The following is a 21,263-nucleotide window of genomic DNA, read 5'->3' as shown; positions in this document are numbered from 1 at the left end:
CTTTTGCGTGTAGCCCCTCAGCTTCTATCCGGGGCTACCACCAAAACACCCATGGTTATAGCCCCTCCCCCCAAGGCCTCCCTCGTGACGCCTCTGCGATGGCGTATGGCCATCATTGTCTCTTGAGCCTTCAAACTCCAGCTGGATTCAGCACCCTTGCTTGTGCCAAATGTTGCTCCTCTTGCCCGCCTGTCAACTTGAGCCAGATTTCTGCTTTTTCTTGTTTCTGGGATTTTCTTTCAGGTGTGCCCGTTTCCAGCTGCATTCCTGCTTTGCTTCGTCATCACGTTGCCTTGGGCGTGCACTGTTCTGCCCGTTCATCATGTGATTGTGGGAAGTCCTTGCCGCTCACTGCTCTGACTGTGGTCTGCTCCACTAATGTGTGTGCCTGTAGGGCACTTACAGATGCTGTGTCGCGATCTGCCCGCACAGTGCCCTCCCTGCGCAATATTCATGCGGGGCACTCACCCGGGTTTGTCACAGCTATGCAGTGGGCTATGTGTGCATTATTATAGCGCTTTGTTCTGCTGGGGCGCTTTGTTGGCTGGGTGCTGTCCCTTTTGTGCATTGCACTGGCTGTGCATTCTAGGCTCGGCGGCCTACTGTGTCTCGTCCCATCTGTGCATTATTCAGGCTGTGCGCTGTGGCTACTGGCGTGCGTCTGGCTGGCTGCTTGGGTAATGTTGGTTGCACTGGTGATCTGCCTTTACTAACCTCTGCTTTGTTTGTTTTTTGCTTCTTTTCTTTTGCTAACAAAGTTGAGTTGACCAAAGCTGACCTGCAAGGTAGAGGCTCGTGTTCCATTACTCGTTCTGACTGAAAGTGTACAGTGCCTGTCTCATGCCTGGTGCCTGCCACGAAAGCAATAGCCCACTGCCACAACTTGCACACACGAGCCCGTATAGCAAGAACACAGACGTGTGAACGACTGAAACCGGGGGGAAGGTTCATTGTAGATCAGGGGTGTGCAATGTGTGGCTGTTGGTATGATTTTCACTGCAACTACCACGTTCCCCTGCGATGAATAAGCTGGCTGAGATGATGGGAGTTGTAGTCCAAAACATCTGGAGAAGAAAGGGTTGCAGATGCCCTTAGTATTTGATTGGGGGGAAGGACTTGGGATAGAAAGAACATTGTCTCTGCCACTTCCTGAAACTCTAAAATAAGCACCAATGTCAAACCCGGCAGTTAAACGAACCGCAACATGGCCATAGACAGACACCAGACTCACAGTTCAAGAAATGTCATACTGTTTATGGCACAAGGAACATTCCTCTATGAAAAGAGTTATTGTAAACGTTACTAGAACCAATTAGTTCTCCAAACGCACTACTAGCTGAATGCACACTACGCCACCACCGTCGCGGAAAGGTCAGCGATGGAAATGTTTGCATGGGAAATGTACGCACTACAAATGTTCCCACATTTCCCATGCAAACAACCAATAGAAAACCATACCCCCACACCCACAACACACCCCCACCCACAGCCCCAACGTACTCCCACCACCCTACTTACCTTTCCTTCCTTCGGACTGTGTCCCTGCAGCGCTGGTTTCCTTTCACTTCTGTGATCGGGAACTGGCGCCGCAGGGTCCTTTTCTTTTTTTTTTGTTCTTCATTTTTTGGTCCGCTGCAGTGGTGTCCCCCTGCAACACCCGCTCACTATAGTGTTGCTGGGGACACCCCGGAGCCCCATCCCAATGGTTGGGACATTGACCTTCTGGATTTCGGACGAAATGTCCGAATAAAAATTACCAACCCCACAGAAACACCTAAAAACATACCACGAAAAGTTTGGACTTTTGATAGTTAGAACTTTTTGTGGTGTGCGTTTTAGGTCTTTTGGTGGAGTTGGTAATTTGTATTCAGACATTTTGTCCGAAACCCAGAAGGTAAATGTCCCAACGATTGCATTCCATCTTTTGACTTCGGTCCGTTCTACCTTTTGCTTTGAAGTAGTTGTAGGATGACATAGTGGAACATCCGGGTCAAAACTGCAATTAAACGTGCAGCGTGACTTTACATGCGCACAGGCTCCCTTACAGTGATGCCAAACCACACCCAAAAAATAAATCCCTGCAAGGGGTTCATGACGGGATCTCTTCAAGCTGTGACACAAACCCCTGTGCTACTTTTGTTGGTCACATGGGCAGCAAGATCAGATAGGGGCTATCTGGCACACCTACTTTCCCGATACCTTGCTTTATTTCAAATCCACAAACACAACTAGGATATCCTCTTTCACGGAGCACTCCCCGCTGCGGCGCAAGCTGCTGCTCTAAAGATGAGTCTACCCAGGAAACCATCTCCCTTGGAAGCAAACTCTTCTGGTTTTTCCTGTGAATCGGCTTTCACCTGAGTCCATGCCGTTAGGTACATTGTAAAAGGTCCTAAAATGAGAAGTCGCCAGAAATTCTCCATAGCGGCCCTCTCTGCTAGTTCTTTAAAGCACTGTGATTGACCGCCACTCCTTCGGCCCTCTCAACTAGCTCTGTTATGCACTGAAATTGACCACTCCTCCCCTGTCCCGCTCGGCTAGCTCCATCAATCATCACAGTTGACCTTCTCTCCTCCTCCTGCCCTCTTGGCTAGCTCCATTAGGCATCTCAGTTGACCACCTCTCCTCCTCCTGCCCTCTCGAATAGCTCCATTACACATCACAGTTGACCTTCTCTCCTCCTCCTGCCCTCTTGGCTAGCTCCATCAACCATTGCAGTTGACCTTGTCTCCTCTTCCTGCCCTCTCAGCTAGCTCCAACATTCATCGCAGTTGACCCTGCCTACTATTCCTGCCCTCTCGGCTAGCTCCAGTAATCATCGCAGTTGACCTTGTCTCCTCTTCCTGCCCTCTTGTCTAGCTCCATCAATCATCGCAATTGGCCTTGTCTCCTCTTCCTGCCCTCTCAGCTAGCTCCATTAAGCACCACAGTTGACCTTCTCTCCTCCTGCCCTCTTGGCTAGCTCCATCAATCATCGCAGTTGACCTTGTCTCCTCTTCATGCCCTCTCGGCTAGCTCCATTAATCATCGCAGTTGACCTTTTCTCTTCTCCCTGCCCTCTCGGCTAGCTCCATTAAGCACTACATTTGACCTTCTCTCCTCCTCCTGCCCTCTCTGCTAGGTCCATTAAGCACCACAGTTGACCTTCCCTCCTCCTCCTGCCCTCTCGGCTAGCTCCATTAAGCACCACAGTTGACCTTCTCTACTCCTGCCCTCTCGGTTAGTTCTGTTAAGCACCACAATATACCTCCTCTCCTCCACTGGCCCTTTGAGCAAGCTCCATTAATGCCTGCATTTGGCCTCCTCTCCTCTATCCTTCTCATTGTCATTCTGAGGCAGTATGTCGGAAAATGTCCAAATCTTCCAAAAGTCCAGACTCAATTTATTGGAGGGAAATAGTCCAGACACGTAGCGTAGCCCCCACGTCTCCAATATGCTTCTGCGCAGTTTCAGCCATCGCACTGGAACCGGTAGGAAATAGTGGTCATCGAGAATATGATAGTTCTCTTAAATGCAGGATATCTGTGTTTCTTGCTCCCACAAAAGCATGTGTGTGTCCCTGCCTTTTCCACGTGACCGTCGCTCTTCGGCTACTTCCTGGGGAAAAAGCAAACTACACAGTAACATAAGTCCTGGCCGAGAAATATTGGGCACGAACTTTGTTACACAGTCTTTAGAGGTTAGTGAAAGGGAAAGTGGGTTGTTGCACGGTCTTTAGAGGTTAGTAAAAAGGAAAGTGTATTGTAGCATGGTCTTCAGAGGTTAGTGAAAGGGAAAGTGGCTTGTTGCACGGTCTTTAGAGGTTAGTAAAAAGGAAAGTGTATTGTAGCATGGTCTTCAGAGGTTAGTGAAAGGGAAAGTGGCTTGTTGCACGGTCTTTAGAGGTTAGTAAAAAGGAAAGTGTATTGTAGCATGGTCTTCAGAGGTTAGTGAAAGGGAAAGTGGCTTGTTGCACGGTCTTTAGAGGTTAAGGAAAGTGGGTTGTTACAGTCTTTAGCGGTTAGTATAAAGGAAAGTGGATTGTCGTACGGTCTACAGAGGTTAGTGAAAGGGAAAAAAGTGGCTTTCTTGCACGGTCTTTAGAGGTTAGTAAAAGGGAACGTGGATTGTTGCACAGTCTTTAGAGGTTTGTTATAGGGAAAGTGGGTTTGCTCAATTTCCAGATATGAAAGATCAGCGTAGACTTGGTTGGTGACCTCTTAATTTCATGACTTTCTAGAGTTTACAGATTAGTGGCAGAGGGTCCAATTGCCTAACTGTGTCCAAGTGATAAGAACATAGATAACGTCAATATTTGAGCCCAAACCAAGAATGTTTTGGAGCTCAGAGCAAACAGTGCATTGCGACCTTTTTGCAAATCAATTGGTATTTGTTAAAAACGTGTTCATTTTTGTAATTCTTCCTATTTTGTTACAAATGTATTCTTTTTAAGAATCACTTAATTTTTGAAGAATTACTCCTTTTGTAACAAATAGATTTGTTTCTGTTGAAATCGTTTTTTTTTAACAGCGGGGGCGTGTCAGTACAAGGCCCGCAGGTGTAATTTAGAAAAGGCATAGAGAATTGAGAACTTCCCTCTTTTACGCATTTGTGGAGCACTCTACGTGTTTGTGTGTGGTTGTGCAGTAATATCCACCCTGGATTTTAATTCGAGTTTTGTGTAGTCATTATGCTGGGTTTAAACTGCTGCTACACACACTAAGAGAAATGTCACCACACCTGCCTTGCTGAACTCACCGCCTGCCTGCTGCACCACAAAACACACTTGCCCCTTTGCACCTTTCCATGAATTTCTGTTTGCCATGTTCTGGGCACTTCAAAGAGCTCACAATGATAGAATTAGCACTGCAATGGCCAGTAGAATTCGTGTCACGTGGTAAAACGGGACAGCAAATGCTTAATTAAAAAAAATGATTTGACAATCTTTGTTTAAGGGAAACATTGTTAAAAACCATACAGGGAGCCAATCAGAAGAGACCCCACCATTGTAAAGACACCTTACAGACATAGCCATTCATTAAGAATATTTGACCTAGCAACATGGGGCGCAATGTCCGTGGGCATTTTAGGTGGGGAAATGCTGAGGTGGAAGGCATCAGCCCCACTTCCATTGGAGAGATCACCCCGGGTCTCCAAATATTGCAACCCGCAGAACCTGCAGTGTCTATGCCGCACACGCTGCAACCTACATTGTGCCTTCATCAGGGCACGAGTTCTGGCGAAGAAAAAAAAAGCGGGGACTCATTGACATATGAAATGACAATGTCACAGGATGTGAGCAGATGGTAATGAACTGTAAACATTTCACTTAGTGGGCTTTTCCTAATCAAAGAAAGGGCAGAGGTCAAATATACATTTGCCTCTCACAAGAGTCATCGTGAACGTAACCCAGGAGAAACACTTTGCTACCAAAGCTTAGACCAGAAAATCTGGCAAAATCCTACTGAGATATTTCACATGTTTCGTAAACAAATCTTCATGTGTTTCATGGTTGAGTGTCTCGGCCCGAATCCTGGCGATCTTGGTTCGATTCCTGGAAGCGGCACCATTTGGAGGCTGAAAACACTAAAATAATGGAAGAGTGCCTGCATTTTAATCCCTCAAACGCCTTGAGGGGTGTAGTGTTCGCTCACTGAAAAAAGTGGGTGGACATCCTCCCCTTGTGCGTTTCCCTGACTTGTAAGAATGAACCCTCACTGACATGCCCAGGGTGCAACCTGTGATCGACGCATCCCATACTAAGCACCGCGGAAGATGTTCGACACTCTGCGACGTATGACGTTAGTCGCGGTACTGTAGGCCTGATGAAGGTGATCGCACTGGGATTTTGGTTTCGCCCCACAGGGCTTGCAAATTTTCAACACTTTTGCATGCAGGTGCTGTAGCTCCCTCCCTTGCAACATTTTCCGTGGTGGACGGCTGCCTGTCGCCAGCGTTGCCTTGAAGTGCACGCGGTATATGCTCCAGTTTGGTCCCCTGTTAATTTTGCTGTCCATCATCTGCGGATTGGATTTTGAAAACACAGCCGGGATAATAACAGCTGCCCTAAATAGCCAGCCACCTGCCGAGCCTCCTCTCGCCTTCCTCCAATTTGCTTTCCACAAATCAAGCTCCTTTGTTGGCGGCAGCCTGCACCGCTGCCCCTCTGCTACGCTAGCTCTCTCCTCTCCCCCTCTCAATCAGCGGGGCTGCTAGCTAACCTGCATTTCCAGCTGAAGGACATGACGTCCAGCGAAGGCCTCCACTTAGTCCCGCTTACTCCCTGCGCAAGCAGTTGCCATCAACGTGCATGAAATAATCCCGTCCACCACAGTGATAGAAGTGTACCAAAAAAGTAGTGGAACTGAGACACCGGCGGGGGACAGAGTAGGAAGGAGGGGGGCACTGTGCAACAGATTCTTCAAGGGGTGCAGTCTTGTGGGATGACAGCCAATTGAGTTGAAACAGATTTCAGTTTAGCCATAACTGATATCCGTCGGTGAAGTGGAGAAGTGTGCTTTAACTTCACAAAGAACAGTTCTGGGATGGTGAAAATGGTTGCGCAAAGTAGTGGAGCTGTTATCAGTAAAAAATAAAAGCAGTGGAACACTGCCCCCGACCGTTCCCGCTCACTTCGACCACTGTGTACCGGGCAACGACAGAGCTGAAACTACAAGATTATTATCTGAAGAGCAGAATTCAGACACAGAAAGTATCTTGAGAGCAGCCATGTTACAGGTACTACTGATTGAAATGTCGGCTCACGCTTCAGTGCCAGGGAAAACTAAACTGTGCACGATGCATGTCACAGAATCAGCATAAAGAGGTCTGGGAGCTCCTCTACCGGCACGAAGACGACCCATTGACCTGTTCTTGGGTGGATGGCTGCCGGGAGAGGCTCAACCATGCTTTAGCTCACTGTGCTTTTCACGGAGGAGACCTTTCCATAGGCATATCAGTCTTTGTCCCGCCCAAAGGTAGTCCAGCACTGAAACGCTAGGCAAATCTCCTCTGAACAAGAGTAACAACAGCAACCCCAGATGTGTGTTTCCGCCTAGTTGGGCCTCATCAGTGAGGTGTAGCTGTGCCTCTCTGAGCACAGTGAGCAAGGGGTCCACGTCTGGATTACCCTGGTAATCTAGGCTGAGAACCCAAAGTACCCAAACATTTGCATAAAGAAGTCTGGGAGTCCCTCTACCGGCATGGACACGGCCCACCACACAATCAGGCTTATGCTTCTTTAGTGGAAATCTGGAATGATGCTCATATCAGCAACCAGCCTTACCTGCTCATACTGATGAGAGGAGAGGCTGTGAGGTAAGGCCTGTCCTTCTTGGTAGCCACAGTGCCAGGTAGTGTGGGTTGGACACCATAGATGAAGGGAGGAAGTGTTCCCACTGGAAGAAAAAAGCAGACAGTTGAAAAACCTCCAGATACTTGTGGAACACTGGTGTTGACGGTGCAAAGCAGGAGATACAACATCGATTAGAGTGTGTCCATACAACCGGGGACTGAGCTTCACAACTCCTTGTCTGCAGTCGGTGCACGAGATGGATCCCAACATGGTCCTAGAGAGATGGAGATCCAGGAAGCATAAGTTAATAGAGAGGAAAAGGGGACAACCAGGCTGGGCAGCTGGAGTGAGGGGAACTGAGATAATTAGCGGAAAGAGTAGGGACAAAGTAGGCAAAAGAAAGGTAGGAAGAGAGAGCTTGCAATACTCAGAAGCCTCTGGGAAAATACCACAGGTCCACTCTGGAAGAGGCACCGGAGTATTGAGACGCATTGGAGGCTTCCACGTAGCTCGAGAAAATCATTCCATTTGAGCATGCGTCTAAAGTCACATACTACAAAGACAAAATCGTCAGCCATGATGGAATAGGCCGTGAAGATGCCAGTGATCATACAGCAACCAGTTTTCCGTTCTCCACAGCTTCTTCCCTCATGTTAGCAGTACAACAGCCACAGGCCATCTCCACACCAGAGCTCTTCTCCGTTAACTTACCCATTTCTATTTCTGTAAGTCTTTCTTCTTGCGTATGGGCCCACGGACTGCATCACATGTCCATAAAGAGGGAAAAAAGACCTCTGATGATGCTTTGTTTTCTACTTGATCACGGGCACTTCATCGCACAGTTTATACTACTCTGTGGCTTTAAGTGAAAAGTTAAAACAGCTCTGTACACCAAAGAGTGGACCACTTGTAACAGCATACATTAGGAAGGCACTGCCAAAGCAATGGGCACACTGGATAACAGTGCTTAAACCATACTCTAGTGAGCAGGGCCTGTACTCTGGTATGGATAGTTCATACCACTGCAGACACTGGAGTGCAGCTCATATCACTTTACTTGCTGGAGGCAAGCCATCACGCAGCTATGCAATCTGGAGAGTGGCCTTCATACACCTGTGGTCACTGGTGAACAGCCTTCATATACCTACTATCACGGGTGAACAGCCTTCATACACCTGTGATCACTGGAGAGCAGCCTTCATCCACCTGTGATCACTGGAGAGCAGCCTTCATACACCTGCGATCACTGGAGAGCAGCCTTCATACACCTGCGATCACTGGAGAGCAGCCTTCATACACCTGCGATCACTGGAGAGCAGCCTTCATACACCTGCGATCACTGGAGAGCAACCTTCATACACCTGTGATCACTGGACAACAGCCTTCATACACCTGTGATCACTGGAGAGCAGCCTTCATACACCTGTGATCACTGGAGAGCAGCCTTCATACACCTGTGACCACTGGAGAAAAGCCTTCATACACTTGTGATCACTAGAGAGCAGTCTTCATACACCTGTGATCACTAGAGAACAGTCTTCATACACCTGTGATCACTAGAGAGCAGTCTTCATACACGTGTGATCACCAGCGAGCAGTCTTCATACACCTGTGATCGCTAGAGAGCAGCCTTCATACACTTGCTGCCCCTGGAGAAAAGCCTTAATATACCTGTGATCACTGGAGGACAGCCTTCATACACCTGTGATCATTAGAGAGCAGTGTTAATACACCTGTGATCTCTAGAGAGCAGCCTTCATATTATACACCTGTGATCTCTAGAGAGCAGTCTTCACACACCTGTGATCACTGGAGAGACGCCTTCATACACCTGGGAGCACTGGAAAACATCCTTCATACACCTGCGATCACCGGAGAGCAGCCTTCATACACCTGCGATCACTGGAGAGCAGCCTTCACACACCTGTGATCACTGGAGAACAGCCTTCATACACTTGTGATCACTGGAGACCAGCCTTCATACACCTGTGATCACTGGAGAGCAGCCTTCATACACCTGTGACCACTGGAGAAAAGCCTTCATACACTTGTGATCACTAGAGAGCAGTCTTCATACACCTGTGATCACTAGAGAGCAGTCTTCATACACGTGTGATCACTAGCGAGCATCCTTCACACATCTGTGATCACCGGAGAGAAGCCTTCATACACCTTGGAGCATTGGAAAACAGCCTCCATACACCTGTAATCACTGGAGAGCACCCTTCAACACATGTGATCACTGGAGAACAGACTTCATACCCTTGTGGTCAGTGGAGAGTAGCCTCCATACACCTGTGGTCAGTGGAGAGCAGCCTTCATAACCATGGGGTCGGTGGAGAGCAGCCTTCATACACTTGTGGGCAGTGGAGAGCAGCCTTCATACACATGGGGTCAGTGGAGAGCAGCTTTCATACACCTGTGGTCAGTGGAGAGCAGCCTTCATATCCCTGTGACTACTAGCAAGAAGCCATCATAAACCTGGAATCCTTGGAGAACAACCTTCATACATGAGCTGTCAGTGGAGTATGGCCTTCATACACTTCTGGTCAGTGGAGAGCAGCCTTCATACACCTCTGATCTCTGGAGAACAGCATTCACACACTTGTGCAGTATGTGCTTCCTCTGGACCAAAAACAAGGCCTATAAATATGTCACTTGTGCTTATAGAGATGGAAGGAATATTCAACCCAATCAATCGCTGAGTGCCCACTTCCCTAAAAGATCGAACAAAAACTGTTTTGCACAAAAAAACTGGTGATCTACATGGAAAAGGACTAGGCGGGAGTTTACGAAAAAAAAAGACATGGCAATCTAATTGACCCTGAAGAAGCACACTCCTGTATGAAACATACCGAGTAGCGTAGCGTTGCAATTTCTGTACCATGAATACATAACATGTGCTCTCGCATTGGCTGCTTTTGCGGCGCATGCCAGATCAGATTATTCTTGTTTTATGACGGAATACGGAATTTGAGCCAACACTTAAAAATTGGAGGCACCAGAGTTTTTAGCAGCGTCCGCCACATGTTTCATTCTTTTCTGCTGTAATTTGGTTCCTACCATTTTGGAACCTAATTTAGGTGCCTAGATGCCTGATGGCTAGGTGTGCTTTATATATGTAAAAATAAATAAATACCAGGATCAAGGGGATGGGGTGGGATGGTGGTATTAACACTGCCAGGGAACATGTAGGGGAGACTAACAGTGACGCGACACTACAGGCCTCCCCTGATTTCCCTATAGTCCAGGGATCTGCAATCTTTGGCTCTCCAGATGTGTTGTACTACAACTCTCATCATCCCTGACCAGCATAATTAATAGCCAGCTACCATGGGATTTGTGCTCTGAAACATCTGGAGAGAGAAATGTTGCAGACCCCTGACCATATGCGCGACCAAAACTTACCAGCTACAAGAGATGTTCAAAAACAATTCAGCACTTTGGAAAGAAGTCCTATTTAAACAGCCAGAAGTGTCTGAGTGGACTGGCAGAGCGGAGTACTGAGGTTGTACAAGTGGGAATGGGGAAGGAACAGACTTGATTGGTTTAGACAAGGTTTGAGAGGAGGCTGGCGGATGGTGCCAGGGTTCGCCGAGCCCACCTGGCATGAGAGTTGGTACTTTTGGCCTCTGCTTGTGGTTGGCACCTCGCCTGATATGTTCCACCTGACTTCCTAGTTTTTCTTTTGCACTGCTATCCTGCTTTGCTTGCTTCCTGCTTGCACGCTTGCTTTTGCCCTGGCTAATATTTCCTGCGTGGAACCGTGAGCTTAAGGTCTGCTTTTCTGCATGAAGTGCACCGCAATTTTCCCTTTCACGAATGCGTCACCGCAACTGTCCAGAAACAGGATACAAGGGTTTTTCACTGATGCAGGCAGACCCCTTGGATTCTGAAAGACCTGGCCATTGGCTATTGGCAAGGGAAGCCACCTGTACTCTCCAAATGAGAAATACAAAAACAAACACATTCCCCGATTCAGAGTCATGTACCATGAATCTTATGCAGTCTCATCGAATTTTATGCAAAATTCTCTCATTGACGCATAAGTGCCTATCCAACTCAGCTCCTAAATATTGGGCCGACAAATTTACCAAAAACCAAACCAACAGACCAACGCGTTCAACCCAGGCGCGCTTACTAACCATTCTAAGATACAAACGACAGAAAGCAGGGGGCTCAGCTTCCCTGTGGTAGTGGCCAAACTTTGCAACACACCACCACTCTAATTAAAAGCCGAACCTTCCTTCTGGACCTTCAGAAAAAGCCTGAAAACATGTTTTTTTTTTTCTCACATGAGCGGAAATTTGCATTGCCTCTCATCTAACATTCTCAACCTGATGAAATCTCCTCGCATGTTTACACTGCTCTGCATAATTATCCTACTCCACCACACCTGCACCTGCATTCTGTACTTCCAATGTAACTGCATGTAGTCATGATGAAACTCTCTGTATATCATCTCAGCTACTGTAACCTCATTAATCACGTCAAGAAAGGCGCCCAGATGCCTCAGGGTTGGGTGCGCTATACAAATGTACAAATATCTAAATAAATCTACCGTAACCAACTTCATATTCTTACAAAATCTACCCAGATAGTAAGATGATGTTTTTCATAGAATCTCTGAACAGTTTTCTCTCCTTCTTTAAGATGGCAATTCCTCTGAGTTGCCTGAAATGCTGAAAGGTAGCGTTTTTCCGGAGAGTTCAAGACATCCCGGCCCCCCTGAAGGCCCAGTAGGATTGGGAGACTGGAGAAGAGTCCGTTCCTCCTCACTAGCGCGATGAGTCTTTCCGGCATGTCATCCCTTTAAACTCTACTGAACTAACAGTATTCCACGCCTTTCCCTAATCAAAACGCAGATCCCTCGTGGATTACAAAAGTAATAACGCCATTTTGGGCGGTTCTGTTCTGACCTGTGCTGCAACCCATCCACGGTGGTTGTGTTACAGCAAGGCATGACTGGCGGAAAGACGAGAGTTTTGTTGAAACATTTCGAGTGCTGCTCTGCCGTCCTTCCCACGGCAGCCTTGCAAAGAAAGGTCCCACTCCATCTGGTCGGCCACAGCAGCCTCGTTTTCGTTAAGTGTTGTAGAGAACTCGATGAAAGGGAGTAGAGTCATTGATCAACGGAGTGGTAAGTGCACCCATTTTCTGAGTGCTGAACCTCTTAACCTCTTACTCTCTACGAGAAGCGGTTGATAGTGTAATAGGTGTTTTTTGTTGAAAAGATTTGATCGAATTCAATTTCATCGTTTATTTTTTTAATGATTTCTTTTTTATTGGTAGGTTCTACTGCAAATGTATTTGGAGGAGACCCCCGCAGTCTCCCCCATAAGCCCACGACATAATGTATTCACCAAAAACCCAACCCCACATGTATTTGTGGAACAATATATTAAAATTAATTCAGTATAATCGAATTAAACAAAATCTGCAGCGGCAAAACCCCCCTTTCCCACGTAATAATGCCTGCTGCTCCCTCATACTGGCCCTAAGGGTAATGTTTTTTTGGTGGCGCAGCTGTATCCCTTAAAAGGTGTCTTTTTACCCCAAGCTTTTGATATGGGTTGATGAATTCAGGTACCACACCAGCACCATTAATGGGCAGAAGTGGACAGGCAGAGAGAGTGACCTTAATGGTTGTCGAACCCCTAGCACAGGGGTCTGCAACCTTTGGCTCTTCAGATGTTTTGGACTACAAATTCCATTATCCCATGCCAGTTTAGGAAACTGCAAGGAGTCATGGGAACTGTAGTGCAACCTATCCAAGCCTTAATAGCACGGCAAGGATTGCACTCTTGCTCTTCTCTGCCTGCGGAGCACTTGAAAGTGATATCGCCGTTCTTTTCCTGGAACCTGCTACAGTTTCCTTGCCTCAAGTGCTTGTGAAATCACGCCTTCCTCTTGCGAAAAAGAACAAGGTTTGCCCACCACGATGGGATCTCCACCAACCAGCGCTCAGCATCTGACTGCCAATGGCACACACATCCAACACGATCAGTGTTATGGAAACCCTGAGATGCGAGAGAAGAATAAGCCGCTTTATTTAGCGGAAATGGTGTCCTACATTGGTAGCCAAGGTGGGGAGGAACACGCGCATGTCACTGTCACCTCCTTGTGACCCTCTATCTGCCTTTGGTGAATTTGAATCAACCATGCAAAGCCGAAAACTTATTTAAGCAATGTCTCCCCTTCCGTCCAATGCACATTTCTCCTTCGTGGCGCCTATCAGTGACTGTGTTGCTCCTATAGGTATGCGTTGGTTTCTATCAGCGCTTTGATGCCCACGGGTTTAAGCGCTAATAAAAAACATAAATATCATTAATGGTGATGGATCAAAAGAAGCAGTAAAAGCCTAAAGGTTTTAAAAATGAGTTTTTCATCCTCGGATTTCCCATGTGAGCCAGATAAGTGCCAGGCTATTGTGCAAGTATATGCAAAAAGGACGAGCATACTCCTCCTTGGCACTTCAGGGGTTAAAAGTGAGGTTGAAGTAACTGAGGCTTGCTAGACCACCAGGCTGGCAATGGCAGGGCTTGCAATTGTTTTGGGGGTACCTGAACCACAGCAATACTACATCAAAAGTGTGCAGCTTGGTGTCCAAACACCAACTTTACCTGTGCCATGCTGGGTTTAAGCAGTGTGCATCGCAGTTTTAGCAATTTCTTCGAGGTCCTCTAATGAAACTAAGGCCCCGGGAGATTCCATGATTTACCCGGTATCTGACAGTTTCCATCAACGTATGTCCTTTTTCTATAGCAGTCAAGAACCTAACATGTAGGCCGCGTCTGTTCCACTCTGCAGCCTGCCAGTATCAGAGTGGACATAAATACTTACATCCCAGAGATGGAAGTCCAGCATTTTTTCCACAAATTTGGATTCTTCCGGGATCGAGGCATGAGCAGTAAAATGCTCTAATACAGGGTTGTCCAACTCCGGACTCCCAGGGCCGTGATCTGATGGGTGTCCCTCATTAATATTGTTGTGGAAAAAATTGCATAGATTTAGAATCATTGTATGCAAATGTACCTCATGAATATTAATGAGTGATATCCTGAAAACCCGACATGGATCTGGCCCTCGATGCCTGGAGTTGAACTACATCAGGGGTGAGTTAGCACCATGAACTGTGACACAGCTACCCGTGAGTTGTATTTTGATCCAAGACGGGTGTCATTACACTTACAGATTTATATTGACCCATTTAAGTATGAAGCGAGAAATCGTGAGTCTTCAGTTGTTCAGGCTCACTAAGTCCTGATTCACAGAAGTTCCCAGTAGTATCTCGAACTTACTCTTGGCTTACCCATCTCATTGTAGGAGTATGTTGAAGTAAGTCAGACTTGCAACTGTTATTTTTTTCATGAACTTAATAGTCTGTCTCCTCTCGTAAAAATGTTTGTGAATCTGACCCACTAGTTTTTAATCAAAAATACTAGCCCCTGTCACTGTTGCAGAGCCCGGATCACTGCTCCTGGCAGCAGTCACTGCTCCAAAACGCATTTGCTGGAATCCAGCCGTGGCCACTGAAGTCAAACCTCAGTTGCTGTAAACCTGGCAGAGTCTGTGAACTTCAGCCTCGGGCAAAGATCCTTACCTTAGGCTTTGATTTTCAGGTTTGGTCACCAAATCCCTGACCTTTTAATGAATCCCCATCAGAACCATTGCATCCAAAGCTTGGACACTAAAACCCAAGCTCAGTCTCTGATTCCCAGTTGCGGTCTCTGATTCCCAGTTGCGGTCTCTGATTCCCAGTTGCGGTCACTGAATCCCAGTTGCGGTCACTGAATCCCAGTTGCGGTCACTGAATCCCAGTTGCGGTCACTGACTCTCACCTCTTAGTTACTGACTCTCAACTCATGGTTACTGACTCTCATCACTTGGTTACTGACTCTCATCACTTGGTTACTGACTCTCATCCCTGGTCTCTGATCCCCAGCCCTGGTCTCTGATCCCCAGCCCTGGTCTCTGATCCCCAGCCCTGGTCTCTGATCCCCAGCCCTGGTCTCTGATCCCCAGCCCTGGTCTCTGATCCCCAGCCCTGGTCTCTGATCCCCAGCCTCAGTCACTGACTCCCAACCCTTGATCACTTATTTCCGGCCTTGGTCACTGAATCCCAACATTGGCTACTAAATCTGAACCTTTATTGACAGTTTTGGCTAATCCAAGTGCTTGAAAAAAGCAAGCAGTAATTGCTTCTTTGTCATGTAAACCCCATTTACTACATCTTAATGCTCAGTCAGGCATCATCAAAATGATTAGCCTGATATCATAGCCGCTGGGGGCAGCAGGTGGACCTGTTAGCTTCTGGTCTGGAAATCTTTCCTGAATCTCACCAATAGGGGATGGCTCCATGCATGAAATACATATTTCTGACAAGTGAGTTGGCGATGTCCTGAGTAGTGAGTTGATGATGTCCCGAGTAGTGAGTTGACAATGCCTTAAGTAGTTAGTTGGTGATGTCCTGAGTAGTGAGTTCGCAATGTACCGAGTAGTGAGTTGCAATGTCCTGAGTAGTGAGTTAGCATTTCCCAACGTAGTGATAAAACTGGAGGAAAACTGTTTCCGGGGTGATGCGCAAGTCGTTTTTTTGATTATATCATGACAGTAGACCTACGTGTACCATAATGCATAGGGCCATGAGAATTAGACAAGGAGTGCAAGCCTGACAACAGATACGAAGTGGTACCTGGATCAAATTGTCTTCATTGTGCCAATGGATTTGTGCTTCAGTTGGGGGGGAGAAGAGAGGCTCATGTCATTCATAATTTCAGGGCCGGTATAGAATCGGATTCGTGCTTCATGAAAAATCTGTATCGTTTTCCCTTTAATCTTTACTGTCAAGACTGACTGCAATCAAAAGTTTGCACCTGTGCCTTCTAACCAGCCCCCGCCACCAATTCCCTAACAGCGAAAGGATCCCTTCGGTACAAATTCACATCAAAGTCCATGGCTTCTAACTCTTGGCTGTTGAGTGATCCAGTGGCATCTGTGATGCCTTCAGCCACTCCTGGATCTGCGATGCCTTCAGCCACTCCTGGATCTGCAGACACAATCCTTTCCATTTTTGGACCTGCAGTTTCACTGTGTCCTTCTTAAGTGCATTCCTCCAAGCCCCAGGTGCAACTTCTTGTTGACTAATCTTCCAGGAATCGGCATAGGCATGAGGACCTTTAGTGGCTATGATAAACTCAGAGGTGGCATCGTCTTTGCCATCACCAGATACCCACGTCTAACCACAATGAGTCAAGAAGACCTGTCCCCGGCCCCCCACCCTTCCAAATAAAATAAAACAACCTCAACAAGGTTTCCAAAGCCTTTTATATTCACCCCCGCCCCCGAGAAATGTAGTCTTGAAGGCCTGCACCTGTTTCTATATGATAAAACAAGGCCTTCAGGATGCTTTGCAGCACAGGATCCGGCAAACGCAGCGAATGCACACCTCGCTCTGAGACACTTTATGCACTAAGTGTGTGTCACTCATTTGCGTGTGACCTATCGGGGAGATCTCCAGGGGTGGGAAACGGTTCTACGTGGTAAAGGTTCTTCTACCTACAATGAAAAACCTAGGGACGGAAACATATGCTGCAGATTCTAGACCTCACATGGCCTTACACAGCACAACATCACCACCACCTTGGGGTTTCTCAAGTCTGTCAAGTAGGCACCGGAGAGAAAAGGCGTGAATAGAAGCATACATCCGTCCACCAGGAAAGCCTACAGGGTCTATGTGTGTCTCGCCCGCGGTGTGCTTGTGTGCATGTGTGATGTGCTTCCTCTGAGCTCACTGCATTTCTCCTGCTGCATGCCTGGGGGTGCTGCTGTGCTGCTTCTGCATGCCTTGTGATGTAGTGGGGAGGTGCCGGGGTGGCCCTCTCATGGCGAGCCCTTCGTTGTCCCTTACCTTGGCATTTTCTCGCTCTCTTTCTCTCTTCCCGCCTTCTCGGGATGCAGGCCCCAGCACCACCTGCCAAGACGACTCCTGTGCGAACCAGGGGGTATGCATGCAACAGTGGGAAGGATTCACCTGCGACTGTTCCATGACGTCGTACTCCGGCAAGCAGTGCAACGACCGTAAGTACTTACCAATGCGGTTTACCGATGAAGTGGCCAAAATGTCTGTTTCTTCACCCCAAAAAAACCAAGCCGACAACTGTCGGTGTATTTACTGTATAGGATTGGTGGCATTAGCAAATTGTAAGGATGAATGTAGCATCTCTATGATATTATTATTATGTCATTTATTCAGCGTGGACCTAGCTTCAAGAAGCAACGGAGCGTTCTACAGAGGTATACAACAATACAGATACACACCAGAGCGCTTCACAGAGGTCACAAAAGAACAGATATACAGGGGGGGTAGGATACACAGGGGCACAGAGGAGTGCTACAGCTGTGCAGGGGGAGAGGGGCAGACGACGTCTAGTGAGTCAGGTGGCACGGCGCAATGTGATGGCCTAGGTGTTGACAAGAGGTGGGTCTTGAGTTATTATCTGAATTGTGGGAGCGTGTCTGATGCCGATGCATTACGTGGAGCATAATGTTAGCTCCATTCCATTAGGACTTAAATTGTTACTTGAAAGCACAAGGTCTGCACACATGACATTCTTGTGACATGGGGAAATATCAGACAACCTTTGCTGGGGTCCAATTAACTATTCGACTGTCCTATGTGTGTGAGTAAATATATAGTTCAGTTTGCTTGTACCGTGTTAGTCAAGGGTTGAATGGAGTGTGGATCCAGAAGATGACAAACGAGCGGATACCTTAATTGGGCTAACAGTAATTTATTTTGCATATTTGCGAGCTTCCATGGAATATCTCCACTTCCTCATGCAGAGATGACATGAAGCATTTGGAAAACATCACAGCGTTGCTCTTTGCGTAGATCTTGATGCTACCCTGCTATCTCTGCCTGTCTGTACCTGATTTGTAGTTTTTCTCAGAAAGGCATGACTTTGTTAGCCTAATTAAGGTATTGACTCATTGTTTTTTTCTGGATCAACATTATGTGTATTTATATAACAGGGTCTGTGGCAGTGGCACTGTAGTTATGGTTAAGTTGCTCAACCAATAGGAAAGAGCATTGAAGACCCAGCAGTAAAAGGGTTAATTGTGCAATTTCTTTTTTCCTTGTGCATGATTAGGAAAGGTGTGACCATAGTTTAAGCAATTTCATAACACTTACAGATATTTCTATTAGAGCAAAAAGGAAGCAAGGTGAAATTTGTTAAGATACTTGTGCAAGTGGAAATTAAGTCAATATAACATTAAATATGTCCAGATGAACCTTGGGACGCACATGAAGCATTGCGCCACGACAACCAAAAAAGCAGGCATGGCCAGGATACTAATTCTGTCAGCTGAAATGAGAGAAATTCATAAAGATGCCAAATTAATGTATTTTTCAATTTCATCTTTCTTCAAAATTGCAGGTATCTAAAGGGCGTTTTTAGGATTTCATATCTCTGAGAATATTTTCTAAAGGATTTTAAATTTGTTTGTTGGAAAGTTGTCCAGCAAAATGCAACTTGCAGAACAATGCTCTTGAAAAGTGGGAATCTCAACCAACATGTTTGCTTAGAAACCCTTTACAAAAGATCAATTGTCATATTTCATAGAAAAGACTTTTTAATCTGGCAAATATTTACCCAAATTTTGTTTTGCAAATCCCTTGATCAAAATTTTGAATTCCACTAAATTTCACCAATTTTAATGAACGCGCTTATAAGATAAACATCACAAGTATTCACATGTCTAAAAGAAAGGAACACACATTTTGTTTACAAAATGTTTGCGATTTCCCCAAATTGGTGAATACTGCTTGACTTTATAAATTGGAATCGATGGAATGCATTTGTAGTTGACGTTGGCTGCTCCTTTTCATAATACATAACCATCAAAGATAGTGCAAAGATATTAAGCTCCGATTTTCCACGCATGCCTAAATCTTTCTCACGGAGATTGCATAACGCCATGTTTTCCCAACCAAATTACACAAGCACCAGGACTCTTGAAAATTCTATTGCATTATTCTTTGACATCATTTCAAATGGTATTAGCTTACTTGTTCGAAAAACATTTGACCTTTTACTTGTGACCACATTTTTTGATCCTTTTTTTTGGTCGAAGTTCAGTCAAAGAATTAAATATATATATACATGGTAAGGGAATAGGGAGGATGGTTGCGGGGGTCTCCCACCATATTTCTGACCAAAAAAACGACCAAATAAAATTGGGGCAAATGTGAAAAGGTCAAATATTTTTAACCAAGTCATCCTAAACCTTTCAAACTTAGCCTATTATTGGCAGAGTGCTGTAGGTTCGCTGTACATAATTCATTCATCCAAGGACTAGCCAAAATCCTTAGTCCAAAGTGAATATCTGCTTTGGGGCTGAAGTTATCACACATTTCTTGAATTCAATGGGAATGGGACCTGAAAATGAACCGTAAGGGGACACGGAAGTTGTGTAGAACAATGAAGAGTGATTACGGCCTTCCTATGTATTGCGCATCACCTGCAGGCCTTCCTAGGAACTCCTGTGCCAACAGGACTCGGTCAGTTGCCTGAATGAGTGCTCTAAAGTTTACAATTTCACAGATGTAAAACATAAATACATCCATATTGTGTTTATGTAATTTGTTTTTAATCCTGCCTGTTCATGTCTTGGAGAAGGTAAAGGGAACACGAAAAAGGGCATTAGGCGTAAAGAATACATGCTTATCAAAAAACTGTCTGTACATTTTTAGGGCTATAAATGTGTATTGGATTTATTTTATGACGTAGCACATCTCAAATTTTCTATGTGTTACTGAATTAGTTGGCAGAATTATTATACTGCCTAAAATAACCCAATTTTAATGTAATGATTTTCATTATATTGCTTTTCTCGCTGCATGGTGTCTCTGTTGAACTGTTGAGGAAATCGTCAACACATTTTAGTGGCTCCTAAGAGGCGACAAGGAGATGAATTTAGGAATGATTTGCAAGTTCGGACATGTCCTTATAACCTTTATGAACATCCTCTGCACTCACACTCTCCTTCGTGAGCGAGATCAAGATGCAGTTTGCGACCAAATTAAGCACAGAACTATCTAAATACTGTGCCTCATCTTTAAGTTTAATTGATGTGAGGGACAGAGAGGGGGCCTTGGCTGTAGCAAAGTGAGGGCCTAAGTAAGAGGATCAGGGAGTTCACATATTCCCAGACCTGGACCCCCACACAGTGGGAAGAAAAGAGAAGGCTAATGAGACTTAATATGAGTTAACTGCTTGGAGGATAATCGCTGCCCTGCCACAACCACCAAAGATGAGGATCACATTGTTTAGAGAGGGGACTGTATTGCTGGGACTCTGGGGTGGTGGGGGGGCTCTCTTGGCTTATCCGAATAGCTGCAGATGTTTCAGGTGGAAAATATGAAGGAGACAAGGTGAACCATAGGTGAAGCGAGAATATCCCCACCCGACGAAACCAGGATATCCCCACCCATCAAAACAAAAATATTACTCACCGTCGAAACAAGAATATCACCCCCCGTCGAAACCAGGATATCACCACCCATCTTTACGAATAGCGGTTGGGGGCATGAAAACGTTACACAAGCAATCTCCAACTCCTTTCCTTAAAATTCTCTTAAAAATGTTTTATAGAATTTGCTTGGCATGTTCGTGCTAATGTAAAATATATAATGCAGCCCACATTTTGCATGTGAGAAAAATATCTTTCTATGCATGTTTCTATCATGCACTCCCGAAGGAAACATGGCGTTCCTTACGTTTGTTTTGGGCATGGAACGCAAAGGAAGAGGTCCTGTCTGGAGAGTTTAGGTTACTCCAAAAAGAGGCCACCTGATTGAAACATACTTGTTTGAAGTTATTTGATGGCGCTCTCAAGAGTACGGTTTAGGCTTGGCTTGTTCACTGGTTTCTTTAAGACTGGATCCAGGCTGGCCGGAAAGTTGGCATTATCCTAATTAACGGAT

General features: G+C 46.0%; 1 protein-coding gene across 42 annotated transcripts in view; it reads left to right on the top strand.

The window, feature by feature from the left end:
- Positions 1–21,263, top strand: part of NRXN3 (neurexin 3) — a 2,596,979-nt gene that overhangs the window by 1,479,744 nt on the left and 1,095,972 nt on the right. For 24 of the 42 annotated variants that reach the window (XR_011283789.1, XR_011283791.1, XR_011283790.1 and 21 more), the window contains 2 exons: positions 759–785; positions 17,234–17,353. Coding sequence is in view for 38 of the 42 variants with exons in the window: in XM_069637885.1 (XP_069493986.1) it covers positions 759–785; positions 17,234–17,353 (147 nt within the window). In the remaining 4 variants the exon portion in view is untranslated. The remainder of the gene's footprint in view (positions 1–758; positions 786–17,233; positions 17,354–21,263) is intronic. The other 18 variants (XM_069637907.1, XM_069637906.1, XM_069637903.1 and 15 more) reach the window with 1 other exon arrangement.

Source organism: Ambystoma mexicanum, chromosome 14, assembly GCF_040938575.1.
Source record: "Ambystoma mexicanum isolate Mex_15411 chromosome 14, UKY_AmexF1_1, whole genome shotgun sequence".
NCBI lineage: Eukaryota > Metazoa > Chordata > Amphibia > Caudata > Ambystomatidae > Ambystoma > Ambystoma mexicanum.
Note: the sequence above shows the minus strand (reverse complement) of the source record. Positions and strands in the feature narration are given on the sequence as shown.